General features: G+C 64.4%; 2 protein-coding genes across 2 annotated transcripts; both read right to left on the bottom strand.

The window, feature by feature from the left end:
* Positions 1-130: 130 nt before the first annotated feature.
* ARHGDIA (Rho GDP dissociation inhibitor alpha) lies at positions 131-9,817 on the bottom strand. Its single transcript, XM_086762193.1, has 6 exons — positions 9,731-9,817; positions 3,535-3,744; positions 3,033-3,116; positions 2,390-2,466; positions 2,151-2,214; positions 131-1,813 (listed from the first exon to the last, which is right to left on the bottom strand). The coding sequence occupies exons 2-6, from the start codon at positions 3,722-3,724 to the stop codon at positions 1,614-1,616; spliced, it is 615 nt and encodes a 204-aa protein (XP_086618319.1). The 5' UTR covers positions 3,725-3,744; positions 9,731-9,817; the 3' UTR covers positions 131-1,613.
* A 172-nt stretch (positions 9,818-9,989) lies between these two features.
* On the bottom strand, positions 9,990-14,667 carry ALYREF (Aly/REF export factor). The gene is made up of 6 exons (XM_086762499.1): positions 14,408-14,667; positions 14,027-14,158; positions 11,552-11,699; positions 11,413-11,476; positions 11,062-11,242; positions 9,990-10,264 (listed from the first exon to the last, which is right to left on the bottom strand). Exons 1-6 carry the CDS (start codon positions 14,639-14,641, stop codon positions 10,250-10,252), a joined length of 774 nt encoding a protein of 257 aa, XP_086618625.1. The 5' UTR covers positions 14,642-14,667; the 3' UTR covers positions 9,990-10,249.
* Positions 14,668-14,682: the final 15 nt, after the last annotated feature.

Here is a 14,682-nt window from a genome sequence, read left to right as displayed (position 1 = left end):
GCTCAGCAAGCCCAGGGATCCTGGGCTTCTCCCGCCCCGCTGTTTGCAGAAATTCCCTGTGGAGCAGAAGTTCCGCCATTTCCCGCCAGACCCAGAACCAGGAAGTTCCAGAACAGGACCAGAAGGGACAGTCAGTTCAAAGATTTTATTGTAACTGTCATAAAAGGAGAAGCAGACGATGATTCCAAACCTGTTAACCCGGGTCTAGGATTTACAGACATATGCACCAAATCAAATTAACAAAGATCTCTCTAGGGGCAGGGCAAGGGAGAATTAGAGGCAAAGACGTAGCTACGAGAAAGCCACATGAACTTGGTCCCGGTTCTAATACGACCTCAGCGCGGTAGGATCCAAATAGGAGGGCCGTGCAGCTGGAAGGTGCCTGCCCAGAGGGCTCCTGGGCTCTGAGCGCCGTGCCAGCGCAGCCGTGGCGGCAGGCTGGCGCGCTGCAGGGGTCTGCCGCGGGCACGGGGCAGCCGAGTGTCAAGGCAATAAATACTGACAGGCCAGGCACAGATTTTAAAGGCAGAACAGATACGTAAGGCATTAACCGCTTCTGAACGCTTGTCCATTGCAAGCTCTTGGCTGATCTCATGAGGAGAGCAGCTGCAGAAGCAGAGCAGTCCGTCCTCTGCCCAGAACAGCCGGGAGGGCGGGCGCTGCCCTGGGATTTCAGTGCTCTGCAGCTGCCTCGGCTGCAATGAGAAGTGCGAGGTGACGGCAGCACCGGTGACTCCTGCACCCACCTGCCTTGCAGCCCCCTCTGCCCGGCGGCGCCAAGGCTGCCGCAGTTGGGAGCTCTACGCAGACAGGGCTGGGGTCCTGCCAGCCCAGCTCTCCGGAACTGGGGGGGGCAGCCATGCGGCACCCGGGATGGCACACCACCCTCCCCTCCGGAGATGTCGCGTCTCGGGTGGAGAACGGACCAGCAGCAAAGCGGGAAGTCGTGACTCTTTCCTAATGACCCATGAGGGGCGTGACCAAGATGAGTGCCATGCCAACAAACGGGGGGAGGCTGAGGGGCATTTAAAAAGTGTAACGAGGGCAGGGCCCCCTCCCTAGAGGACACATGTTACACATTAAGGCATCATGGTTACAGGGAACATCCACAAATGGAGCTGCCGGCGTTCCCAGGACACTGACTGGGCGGGAGGGGCAGGTCGGACGTGATTTTAGCCAACAAAGAGGTTCAAGAGTTGCCTGGCATCAAAGTTCTTCAGCTGCCTGGAGACAGCAGCTACCCTGCGCTGTGCACAGGAAAGCCAGGCACAGGATCCTACACCGAACGCAGGGTCTCTCCCCTTCAGCACCTGCCCAGTAAAGGAAGGTGAGAAGCAGCAGAGGGCCTGGCGAGGGAGCAAGCGCTCCCGCCTCTGCGCTGGGACAGCGGGGCCCCGGGACAGGCAGCTGGAGACCCGACACAGACAGCACGGTTTGGTCAATGCACTCAGCGATTCTCTGGGGAGGGGGCACGTTACAAAACGGAGCTCTCTGCTCAAATTATAATGGGGCGAGAGGTACGGGGGTTCCAATGTCAGCACTTTGGTACAGGGGGGATTTCTACGGTAGCCACTGTCTGATTCACGCTCTCTGGGGTTTGGCCTTGGGAAGGGCTAGTCCTTCCAATCCTTCTTGATGGTCAGGTTCCACTCCCAGGACAGGTGGTCAGTCTTATCATCGTCTGTGAACTTGGACTTGATGTTGTAGCTGCCCCGGGCCAGCATGCCCTTAGGGGCTTCTTCCATGGGGGTCAGGAACTCGTACTCCTCTGCTCGGGGGCCATAGCTCCCAACCATGTATTCGGTCTTGTCAACTGGAAGGAGAAAAAGAGGCGTGTGGAGGCTGTTTACGAGCCTCCCCTGCACCTGGGGCAAGGCTAAAGCAAATGAAAGGTCTGTTACTGCGACAGCAATCCACGAAGGAGCTGAACAGCCCCCACATGAACAGCCCCATGCAGCCAGGGCCGCCGGTGGCCACGCTGTAGCAGACCCAGAAGCCTTCCCATTCGGGCTCAGTGGCACAGAGATGATGAAGACCGCCTCCTCCCACGGTGAGCTGCGGGGGCCCCAGCGGGCGAGCCCCCGTCACCGCAGAGGAAAGAGCGGAAAGCCTTCACACGAGCAGTACCCGAGTCGCCGAGCAGCACTTACTTTTCACGCCTTTCCGGAACGTGTGCTGAATGTACTTCAGCCCTGACACGATCTCCCTGTTAACCTGCCGGGAGACAAGCACGGACTGTAGAGGACATCTCACAGGCTGCCGACCCCACCCACGGCAGGAGACAATTCCCTCCATCGTGCGGCTTCTCGGGGCTCAGGCACTCCCTGCGCTGCGGTTGCAGCAGCCTGGTGTTCTGCTCATTCTTCAGCTTTCAGATCTGAATCCTTACCCTAAAGGAGATTTTTATCCGGTATTCCACACCCTCCTTCAGCACAAACGCTTGCTTCTTGTAGCTCTCCAGGTCACCTGCGAGGAAGAGGGAGAGGGTTGCTCAGAGCCCCTTCCCACTGCGCTCTGGGGCGAATTCAAGTTGCAGGAGGTGATGGGACAGTATCTGCAGCAGCAGGTGCGATCCCTACTGCCTGCACAACACGCGGTTCGCCCTTTCACTTTCGGGCGACAGGACCCCTTGCTGCACTGCCCACGCTACCAGAGGTGGGCAAGCGATGCCCTGTGAAAGGACACTGCAGCACGGCAATGCGGTTAATTCAAGAACATTCCTCTGCAGACGTTTGCTCCGAGGCTGTCACCGTCCCAAAGCGGCCGTTAGTGTTGCTGCGCGGGCTGGAGGGCGGCTGGCTCCCCCACCCGGCAGCTCACACCTCCACAAAACGAGGCAGCGGAAGCAGAAAGGCCGGGCAGCCGCCGGCTCAGGGGGCAGAACCCGCCGGCGCCTCGGGCACCCGACTGCACCCAGCGCAGGGGCCCTTCTGACGTACGAGGGCTTGCCCAGCACGCAGCTGTGCTCCTGCCAGGCCCCACGCCACGCCAGCTCCAGCCGGGAGGAGGCCGGGAATTCTCTCCCAGCTCACCTGTCAGGTCCAGCTCCAGCGGGCCAGGAGCAGTGGTGCAGACCAAAGTCAGCTTGGTCACCACCACGTTTGGAGCGTTGGGATCTAGAAGGCAAGGGAAAAGGCTGTTAGATACCCACCCCCAGTGCCAGCCAGCAGGACTCCTTTTCTTTCCAGGGCACTTCTTGAAAGAGCGAGAAAACCAGTGAGAGCACCAGCCAGTGACGGTGGGGGCTCCCCGCTGCAGCAGCCCCAGCCCGCAGCCTCCCCAGGAGCACCCCCCTCTAACAGCAGAGCGCTGCCCCTCAGTCCCTGCGAGTCGTGGGTTTTAGCCGAAACCAGGACACCGAGCTTCTTCCGAGGGCCAGAGATCAGCACGGCGGGAGCGCAGACACTGGCCTTCACGCTCCCACGACGCGCACAGAGCCAGGGGAGAACAGCTCCGGGCAGGAACGGGGCTGAGGCCGGAGGTGACTGACGGAGCTCTGGCTCGAGCGAGGCGCAGCCACGGCCCAGGGCTCACCTGCAGTCACGGTGACAGCACCAAGCAGCGCCTCCTTGTACTTGCGCAGGCTCTCGTCGTCCTTGTCCAGCTCCTGGATCTCCTGGATGCTCTTCTGGGCAGGTGGCTTATAGTTGACGGAGTGTTCGTCCTCCTCATTTTCAGCTGCGATCTGGGCCAGCTGCTCTGCCGTTGGCTCCTGCTCTGCCATCCTCACACGCGCGAGTTACACTGAAGCAGGGAGGAGAAGCGTAACTGCACCCACCTACTCCGCCAGCGCGGGCCCCCTCGCAGCAGCGCAGCCCGGCAGCACCAGCCAGGCTGCCCCAGAACGGCTCCGCTGCGGCTCCCCAGGCTCCCTCCCCGGGCTGTCCTCAGGGGACACAGCGCTGCCAGGGCCCGCACCCCGCTGCCCCTGCAGACTCCTCTAGCACGCCAGGTCCCGTATTCAGCCCAGGGGGGCCCACGCAAGAGGGCAGGAAAAATTCAGCCTCGGTGCTTTACTCGTAAGCTGGAACATGTAAATAGCCCAAGCCAAAGAAAAAACACTCTTCTCCACAGGTCAGCCATGTGAGGCCCTGACTCATCATAAACCTGAGCCCAGGATAAACCCAGTTCAGTTCCGCTCTCTACAACACGCGATTCCAGCTAAGGACAGGCCTCTGCCCCACCGCGGGCGCAGACGCCAGGAGCCGCTGCTGCAGTCTGGAGCCGACGGTCTGTAACTCAACCAGACCAATCTGCTCTGCACCGGGTGCCTCAGGAGCGGAACGAGACACCTGGCTCAGCTCGGTCCCTTCCAAAGATCCGCGGCACACGCGGGCAGTCAAACAGCCAGCGCATTAAAAACACGTGTGGGTTTGGCTCAGCTGCCCGAGACTGTAGCCGGGATCACCCAGCCGCGTGCTGAGGGCCGGTGAAAGGTGACGCCGACCTCCCGTTGAAGGGCTGGTAGAAGCCAACGACGCCCGCGGTAGCTCCTGATGCTCCGTGCGGCACGCCGTCCCGGGGTCATCCTGCAACCAACACCAACCTGGCTCTACAGGCTCCAGAACCTCCTTCAGTGGCCGCTTTCACATGGTTTTGTTTTTCAAGCAAAATCTTTCACGCACTATCTGCTGATGGATCCGGGTGTTTCCGTCATTACCTGGCATTCCCTGGTGGATATTCCTGCCTGGAGCTCTGCGCTAGCACGCACAACTCACAGCAGAGCGCAGAACTCCGCTCCCTGCTCTGAACCAATCAAGAACTCCAGCATTTGCTCCAAACACAGCAAACACACGCAATCTACTTAAATACTCCTTAATTACGACCTACATGCACCCAGAGCTTCCCACCCAGGACCCTCAATAAGCTAACCATCACCCGCTCCCTTCTTCTTTCAGCTAACGGGCGTAGAAGCGCAGTTAAATTATCCCATCTCCACCCAAAGGGGGAATAGAACCCCCCGCTGACGTTAAGCGCGCGCGGCTTGCAGAGCACACGCTGTAGCGACGCGAGGCAGTTCTGCAGGTGCTGGAGCCGGCCTGACGCCACGGCCAGTCCCAACGCGGCAACGGCCGTAACAGCACAACAGCAGCGGTGCCACCTGCCGCGTTTTCAGCTACAAATATCGTTCGTGTTTTGTTGGGAGCAGGGCAAAGGAGACCAATTAGACACAGGAAGTGACATTCCGCACGCCGCCACCAGAAGAGAAGGCTGCAGCAGAGCTATCGGCAGGCACGCGGAGCGGAGCGGAGAGGAGAGGGGAGGGGAGGGGGAACCGGCGAGCAGCCCGCCTGCCAGGATTCCCGGGCGAGGTGCGGCCCCAGCTCCCAGCGAGCCGTGCTGAGGCGAGGCTGCAGCCAGGCAGACCCGAGAGCAGACCTGCTGACTTGTCCTGGGCTGGCGGCGCTTCCCCGGGGAGGGTGGCAGGGCTCTCGGGGTGTCCCGGGGGTAGGACACGTGCGGCGTTTCTGGGCGTGAAAGCCTGACTGCCGCTATCACAGAGGAAGGCGGGGGGAGGATGGACGCGCTGCCGTTAGTACGAGGGCTTTGGCGCAAGCGCGGCTGTGCAGGGGAGCTTTTCCGGTTGTACCTTCGCGTTTACAGCTCCCAACAGCCGCCTCATCTCTGCACTCCACAAGAAACAGCGGCCCTTCCGCATGGCGTTCTCCAGCGCCCTGGACCCAGATCCTGGAAGAGGCCACTTAATCTTACATCATACACGACCAGCTGATCGGATTTCAGCCTGCTGTCCCTGTACCAAACCGTCGCTTCCTTGTGCTCCTGTCCAAGAAGCCTCCAGCCCTGAAGACTCCCAGAAGCGTTGAGCACTCGCCCAAGCATCTGCTCTCCCGCCCGATCGCCTTGGTGCAGTCCTGTCTCGCCCCCCAGTGAGATCTCACCTCCCAAGCGCTACAGGTCGCGCTCCCTCCCTACCCCGCAGAACTCCTGGCCCTTCCTCCCAAGACCTCTGTAGATCTCAGGAACTGGAGCAGAGGGGCCTTCAGTGAGAGCTTTACAGGAGCGAAGTCCCGAGTTACTGACTTTTGACTCACAAACTCTCTGTTTGAGCCCTCTTGGAAAGCATTAGCACAACAAAGAGCCGCACACGCGGCAGACGGTCCCCAGTATCCATGCGCGTCTCTCTGACGGGGCCAAGTCCCTTTCTGCGGCATCGGCACCCTCAGGTGTGTGCCGCCTTCCTGTTCTCGGAGCAGCCAGAGACAAAACTCCTTATGAACACCCGGATGGAGCAACAGCCACCGGAGCCATCGGACAGCCACGGCCCGTGACGCCAGCGCAGTGCGTGGGGCGAAGATCAGCGCTGTAAGGTGAACAGAGCAGCGCCAGCCACGGCGCAGCTCCCCCAGCAGCAGCGCCGGGTCTGGAAGGTCGCTGCGCTCTGCACAGGCGCAGCCTCAGCGCCGAACAGGATTCAGCACTGATTTCCAGCAGCCGAAACTGCAGCCACTTTCCAGGATCAGGTGTCCTGACCGCTAAGGAACGCATTCGTTTGGTCTCAGCCCATTTCAGAGCTACCCCTCGCCGATCACCAGCCTCCAGAGGTAACAGTCGGGGAACAGCTTCCCCCCACGCCTCACCAGCACCCAGCCTTCACCAGCTGCCAGGGCAATGCCTCCCACAAACAGACGTCCGGCAACAACCATGCCACAGAGGGCACAGAATAAAACCAAAAAAGCCCCAACCGAGAAACCAAATCCCCAGCTCTCCGGTTGCGTTCCTGCGCCTCTGGCCCTAATCCTGTGATCCAGAGCAAAAGAAACAACCGCGTGTACCACCGCACAGGTCAATCGAGATCCAGCCCAGCACCCACAGGATCCCTAAAACCGCGGAAGCCACCAGAGGCAGAAAACGGCTCCCTAGACCAACAAAGCGCTATTCCAACAGCGGCTCAGGCCAGCGAGGGCTCTGCTCCCCGCGGAACGCTGGAGAAACACCACCTCCCCTCTTCCCACAGGCTTCCCTGGGAGCAGCAGCCAAACACCTCTGACAGCTCCCAGGAGGCTCTTGCGCCCCGGCCGGACACGGGGGTCGAGGGGCCCCCGCGACACAGCCGGTGGGGCTGCGCCCTCCCGCGCAGAGGGCTGCATCTCATCACCATGGCGCACGGCTGCCTCTCCAAACACGCAGCCAGAGAGGAAGGATCAAAACTTCTCTGAGGGCCCCAGCCTCACCGTTCAGGCTTCGCAGACGGAGCTCAGGACTGGTAAACCAGAGCTCTCCCAGGTGTGAGAGAGACCAGCCACCACACTGCCGCACCACGCAAAGCCAAGGGACTTGAGCGCGCCTGAACTGCCAGGACAGAAGAGAACCGCGCTCATGCAGCCGCCTGCGCCTCCAGCAAGCGAGCACTGACACAGAGGAGAGAGACCTGCCACGCAGCCCTTCAAAGGGCTCAGCTCCTTCACAAAAGCCTCCCCACTGCGCTGCTGCCCTGCGGCGGGCGTGGGTGCCTTACGGGAGCTCCACACCCCAAACCTCAGGCGTTGCTCTGAAGGAAATTCCCCTTCAGCTCCTTCTGACGCCCAGAAGATGCTCGGGCACCCTGCTCGGCACCTCCGCATGGTGGCTCTCCAGCTCTCAAGGCAGAGCCAAGTCGCAGAGCGCTAGAGCCGGTGTCCCCGCTGCTCTACGAGACGGCACCGACCCACCGTGGGCTCTGCCGCAGCCAGCGCTCAGCCCCAAGCCAGTTCCAGCAGGCGGGCTCCTCGGCTGCGGAGAGACACCCAGGGAAGCAGCCCTGGGCCCTTCGCACACGCTGCCGGCCTCAGGAGCCTGCGGAAGACAGCAGGAGGCTGAACCGCCGCCTTCGCTGCTTCCTCAAGTCAGCAGTTTCTTCCGGATCCCCCCAGCAGTTTCCGTGCAGGACCGGTAGCAGCCGCGAGGGCAGCAGCCCCCCTTCTGCCAGGAACACCGCGGCTTGTTCTCAGGCAGGCAGCGCTGAACAGCCGCCCCCCGGCTCCCCTGGCTCCCGATCCCAGCACGGCGCAGCCAGAGGGGGTCACAGCCTCCTGCGAGCCAATTGCTTCGGACCCCCGAGGCCAGAGCGCAGCCGCGCACACGCAGCAGTGCCAGTTCCAGTGGTCCCACCCTTCCTCCCGCCTGCGCCGCCACCCAGCAAGCTCGGCTGGAGTTTAATCGGTTAATAACCGTTTCTGCGGGGTTGTTTTCCAGCCAGATCAGTTCTCTGGCCGGTTTGCTACGCAGCTGCAAACACTGCTGCGCTGTACGGACGGCAGCGAGAACGGCTTAACCCAGCTCAGGCCGCGCTGCTGCTCCACGCGTACCCGCGCAGCCCGGGGGGCTGGAGCAGAAACGAACCGGGCTCCGACGGTTCCCAGGCAGCGGCAGGGGCGGCGCATCGGCAGCAGAGGAGGAACTGGTGACTCACGGACCCTTCCCGAGGCAGAGCGCTGCCCCGGCTCCACCCGGGAAGTCAGAGGCAGGGGGACGACCAGATAATCCCGCGGCTTTGCGAGAGCGTCCCGGAGAGCTCTCATCTCCCCTGGTCCCCGCCGCCAGCTCACAGCTCTGGAGACGACGGACTCTGGAAACAGCCTGCTGCCTGCTAGGGGCTCGGCAGCTTGGAGACCTAATATTTGATTTGATGGTTTCTTGCTCCTGACTTAACCCTGGACTGCATTCACCTACGGCAGCAAACGGGAGGCGTGAGCGGACAGTTCCATGCGCTCACGGCTGGAGGAGGCTGAGAACCTCCCGCAGTCCCACACCCAGGGCGCAGACAAGCTCCGTGGGTACGGGGGCTGCAGTCGGGCTGCAGCCGCCATTCGTGCGGCGACCCCAGCGCTGCAGCCACAGACACCGCCCGGAGCGCGGCCCGTCCGGACGCCTCGCCCCCCGCCCCGTAGCGGGACACTACGGCGTCCCTGCTCAGCGGTTCGGGGACGAGGCACCCACGCTGGAAGAAGGCCTGGAAAGCCAGAGCAGTCTGGACTAGACCCAAAGCCCCCACGGCAGCAGTTCAGCTGCTCAGCGCGACCGGGAATTCTCGTCTTAGGACGAGGCATGTCAGACTCGTTCAAAGGGCCCGCGGAGCCAGGGAAGACAGCACGGTCCCTGCGGCGGGGCCGTGAAGGAAGAACCGACAGCTCCCGCGGCAGCCACGCCGCAGCCTTTGTGCCCCAGCGGCTCTAACCCGCGGCCCGCCCACAGCGTCAGGGGAGGGACCGGGCCCTTCCATCGCCCCGCCACGGGCGGAGAGCGGCCACGAGGAAGCTGCTTCCAAGTTCCTGATTTCGGAACTAGAAACGCTTCGTGGGAGCTGTTCGGGGCAAACGAGAGCGCTCGCCCCTCCCGACGCCCTGGGGAGAAAAGGCCCCCGCCCAGGCCACGGCACGGACCCGACGGCAGGGCTCGGGGCAGCCCCGGGCGCACGAGCCGACCGAACCGTCCGTGCCGGCCCGAACCGCGGGGCTCGTGCCCCGAGAGGCCCCGCGGGCGACGGCGGCGTTCCCCGGCCTCCCGGAGGTCGCGCAAGGGCGCTGGGGGCCCCGCTCCCGCGCCTCGGCCGCGCCCCGGGGCCGGCGGGGCGCGGTGCGGCCGGCCCGGCCCGGCCAGGCCCCAGCGGGGCGGAGGCGCGGCCCCGCCGCCAGAGCCGCCCCCCCCCCGCCCCGGCCCCGCCGCCCCCGGGAGCCGCCCGGCGCCCGGTGCCCGCCGCCCCCCCGCCCCGCGCGGCCCGGCCCCGCCCTACCGGCCCTGCTCGCTCTCCGCGCTGCGGTGACAACGCCGCCGGGATCCGCCCAGCCGCCCGCGCACCCCCGCACTTCCGGGACACGCCCGTCACTTCCCGTTATACGGGGCCGAGCCCCGCGCCTCACTTCCGGCCGCGGCCCGGCGCGCTGATTGGCCCAGGGGATACGCGCGCGATGGCGGGACGGAGCACAGGGCTGGGGCGGGGCGGGGCGGGAAGGCGCGCGCGGGCGCGGCACGGCGCAGCAGGCGCGCACGGCTCTAGACACGGTTCTATTTTATTACGGCAAAGGTGAAAAAGCCACCTCGGCCCAACAGGCAACCAGTAAAATTTATCCCAAAAATAACTCGGTACAAAACGGGTCTGCTTCGGAATTAAAAAAAACCTTTACAGGAGTTAAAACCTATCCCAGAACGCAAAGTAAAACAAATCCCGTCCTCGGAGCGAGCCGCAGCCGCAGCCCCCGCCGCGCAGCCTGCGGCCAGGCCGGAGTCCTTCCCTGCGCCGCCGCCCGCCGCTTTAGCTGGTGTCCATCTGCGAGAGAGGAGAGGAGAGGAGCCGTCACCACGCGCCCCGCGGCCCCCGCAGCCCCCGCCCCACCCTGCAGCCCCCGCCGTGCTGCGCCCCCCGCCCCAGCCGGGCTTTGGCAAAATACCGCTATTCGCACATCCCCAGCGCCAGGGAACACCGTTCTAACACACCAGACGGCCCCACGACAATTTTTCCTGGAATTCCGCCCATCCCGCTTCCTCCATACGACCTCCTCGGTTTTACCCCATTCCTGCCACCCCAGCTCCGCCGTCATCGCCCACACGCGTGACCTCGGTTCTCTATCGAGGTTTTAACCGGGCTGCGGCGCGGAGGCGGCTGCTCTCGTTCTGCAGGCAGCAACAAGCGCGCGCAGCTCGGTGCGCGTGGGCTCACGTCCGCCACGGCAGAACGCCTCTCCCCCCAGCATCCCGCGCAGCGCTCTCACGGGGGTTTTGCTTTTTGCTTTCTGTTTCCCCAGCCTGCCAGCCCGGCGGGTTTCGTCACACAGCTACAGTTCGTCACGGCTGTTCCAGCCGCGGGAGAGCCCCCCGGCGCAGGCCCCGGCGAGCCGGGGAGCCGGGAAGAGGGGCCGTTCCCGCGCCGTCAGTCGCAGCAGGTGACAAAGCGCTCCGGAAAGTAGAGCCCGCTACCGGCCAAGGCGCTGCTCGGCCTCAGCGGGAGACGGCATCAGCCCGACGGCCCGGGAAAGCCCCTCTCCTTCCTGCCGGCCCCGGGCTGCCCACGTTCCCCAGAGCGAGGTGCTGCAGCAAAGCCGCGAGCAGCGCCCAGGCAGCACTCACCCTGGCATTGTAAGCGTCCAGCTGTGCGTCTAGTTCTTCTGCGGAAAGCTGCTGTTTGGAAGTTCTCCCAGCTCCTCTGCCTCTCCCTCTGTTCCCGCCACGGGTACCTCGCCTGTTGCCTCCTCCACCACCAAATCCTCCTGAACCGCCGCGGTTTCTGGTCATGCCACCTCTGTTTACACTGCGATTGTTAAAGAGCAACTGGTTTAGTGCGCCCCGGTCAGCCCCACGGGCACGTGGAAGTTTGCCGAGCAGGAGACCAATCCACGCTTCCTGCGCAGAGAGGGGCCAGGCACGTCCCGCCCTGCGCTGGCCGGGCACAGCGACTCCCGCGGCCGTACGGCATCTCACCTCTGTGCTGGTCTCCTCTGTGTGTCGATCTGTGATGTGACCAGCTGGATGTTCATGGGGCGCCCTGGAGGGAGAGCAGCCCGTGAGCCCGCCTGCAGGACGCGGGGGGAACGCGCTACGGGGAGCCAGGCAGACTCACCGTCCAAGGGGACTCCGTTGTACTGCTTCATCGCTTTCAGAGCGTCTGCCTTCCTTTCGAAATGCACGTCTGCCGTCCCTAGGCTGCGGCCAGATCTGTCATAGTGCACCGCTGCCTTCTTCAAGGTCCCAAACTCTGCAAAGAGTTCCTGAGAAACAGAGGGAGGAGGGCGCGCAGGCCCATCAGCGCCGCGAACACCGCACAGCCGAGAGACGGTGCTGGCAGACCCCCAGGCACAACCGCTCTCAGCGACCGCAGCCGCTCCCCAACGTCACTGACAACGCGGAAAAAGCGCCCACGACAGAGGGGAGCACGAGCCCATCAGGAGGATCTCAAAAGCTGCTACAGGCGACAAAAACAAGCGGGACTTCACGCCCATCACTTTGCAGCCAGGAAGCAGAGACGAGGGGAACTGCGGGTCTCTGTTGGGGCTGAATCAGCGGGGTGACTAAAAACAGCCCAGACCCCGACCCATTTCGCAGTCAGAGCGATCTGTACGAACACAGGGATCCATCAGACGGTCACAGCTTCACTGTGCTGGACTTCCCCCGCCCCCCCCCCTTAAATCTGAACTGGACCAGGTGCAGTTTAAAACCCCAAAACCTGAGACTGGGGCAGTGCTCTGCTGGAGTATGTCATCTGCTGTCACGAAGGACGGCAACGGGGAGACAGCAACGGAGCCACCGACTTCGCTTCACAGCTGCTGTGTTTCGGAAGTCAGTACGGACACCTCAGCTTCGCGAGGCTCCGCCGCACCCTGTGCCCCTGAAGCTCCAGATCGATGCCAGAGCTGTCAGCTGCCCAGAGGTACAAGCCGCCTTCCACAGCATCTGCCGCCACGCAGCCGCAGCTGCTGCCCGGGCTTGCGACGGAGCACCGCGCACCTTCTCCACTCCCTCAGCACGCGGCGCCGCGGGCCGGGCCGCAGCCAGCTGCTGCCTCGTGCTCTCTCACCGGAGGTGAACGGCACCCGACAGGAGCCTTCCGGAACGGCGCGTGGTGCAGGGGAGGCGGCGCTCAGCCCCTTCTCTGCCCCGCAGAGAACGTGGGTTCCTCCCGAGCAGCAGCAAACGCCCAGGGAGCGAGGCCGCGCAGCTCGTCCGAGAGCAATGCACGCTGGAGGTTCCTCCTGGCCCACGCACCTCGGCGCTGAACCGCATTCTGTGCGATTAGCACAGAAACAAAGCGATCCCCACATCTGAGGCAGCGCTACATTATGGGATGAGTGGTAACAAACAGGTGCAAAGCCATGGAGTCAGCTTTGCTGCTAAACAAACCACTCGTGGAAGTCCGTCCCGCCTCTGCCCAAGCCGCAGCGGCAAAGGCCAATCCCAGCGGCCACAGGAAGCGCAGGAGCCGCTCGAGCGGAGGAGACCTCACAGAGCCGCGTCTGACACACCGGGGCCCGACGACAACAGACAAGAAACTTCTTTAAACCCACCTGAACTTGCACGAGGAAAAGAGGTGCGTTTAGCGCACCACCCAGTAACTGGGTGACCTGACAAGGCTCACTTCCAGTTCCCCAAACACAGTGGAGCAGCACGCGGAGTAACTGGAACGAACTCACCAGCGAAGAAAGCCTAACAGTGCCTAGCTGTTCTTCCCTGGCGAGGACGCGAGGAGCGCAAGGCAATTTAGAAGGAACCACTCTGCAGTGTGACCGAGCCAGCAGAGCCCCCCGTGGGACGCACCTGGTACGTGCAAACGTCCATTTCTGCTGAACCCACCGCCCACTCGTGACTGCGCCCTCGCAGCGGGTGGGAGCCCCGCGCCTCAACCCCTCCCGGCCCGCGCAGCCGCAGAGACGGGGCGCGCCGCGCACCCAGCCGGAGGAATCCGGCAGGTTCTTACCCAAGGCACGGCTGAAACAAGGGATACGACCCCGACGGGAACCCAGCACAGCAGGTGCCGCAGGCACTACGGCGCAGGGCACGCGCTCTCCCTCTCAAACCAACCTCCCCCGTTACAGCGACAGATGTGTCCTTAGGCACGCCTCGGCGCTCAGCACAATGCGACTTTAACAAAGGCGCGCAAACAGGTCCCATGAAAACAGAGCGCGCAGGCATCCTCGCCGTACGGTTGTGGGATTTCTGCACTGACGCGGAGCTTCGGCGTTTGCACAGTTTGTGCTGAATTCTGCACTCGCAGCCGGATGCAGCCACCAGCAGCGTTTTCCCCGACACGTGCTGTGCCCGCCTCTCTAACAACGCGATTAGCCAGTGCTCCGCGGAAGACGCTGGTTTTTCCGAACTGCAGCCCCCTCGAGACGCCCAGAACCGGGGCAGGACAGCCGCTCGCACCGCAATCCTCGTCACCGAGGCAGAGGCGATTCGCTCGGGATCTTCCGCCCCGGCCGCGGGGGAGTGGGACTCGGGGAGCCCCCGCGGGGGCCCAGCGCGCCCGGCCCCGACGCTATGAATGAAACCCCCCGCGAACGCGGCCCGCGCAGCCGGCCGCGCCGCCCCGAGCCCCCACCTGGATGTCCGCGTCCGAGACGCCGAAGTCCAGGTTCGAGACGAGCAGCTTCCCGCCGGTCTCCACGCCGGCCCCCGCCCCGAAGCCGCTGTCGAACAGGTCGTGCTGCCACTTCTCGGGGAGCTGCTTCGGCTGCAACGACAGCGGGACCTCGCTGAGCGCCGCCGGGGCACCGCCGGCCGCGGGGCGCCGCCGGCCACGCTGCCCGCCCCGCCGGCCGCGGACAAAGGGGCCGCCCGGCGGGCCCGCCCCCCGCCCCCCGCCCCATCCCGCCGCCGCCCGCCCCGCCGAAGGGCCCGGCCCGGGCCCGCGTCCCCGCGGCGCCGCCGAGCCCCCGCGGGCGGCCAGCGCCGCCCGCCCGCCCCCGCCGCAGCTCCGTACCCGGCTGTAGGGCGCGGGCCGGTTCCTGCCGCCGCCCCGGGCCATCACCGGCCTGTTCCGCACGGGGCCGCCGCCTCCCGCTCGCCCGGCTCCCACGCCGCCCCGGCCGGGCCCGCCCCCGCGGGTGGCGCCGCCCCGGCCCCGGCCGCCCCGGCCGCCGCCCCGGCCAGCCCCGCGCTGGCTCCGGTTGAGCTTAATGATATCGTCCAGGGACATGTCCATCTTGTCGGCCATGATGGCGGCTCCGCTCCGGGGCCTGCACTTCCGGCCGCGCT

Source organism: Chlamydotis macqueenii, chromosome 18, assembly GCF_036417535.1.
Source record: "Chlamydotis macqueenii isolate bChlMac1 chromosome 18, bChlMac1.mat, whole genome shotgun sequence".
Classification (NCBI taxonomy): Eukaryota; Metazoa; Chordata; class Aves; order Otidiformes; family Otididae; genus Chlamydotis; species Chlamydotis macqueenii.
This window is presented reverse-complemented; position numbering and strand designations above follow the sequence as displayed.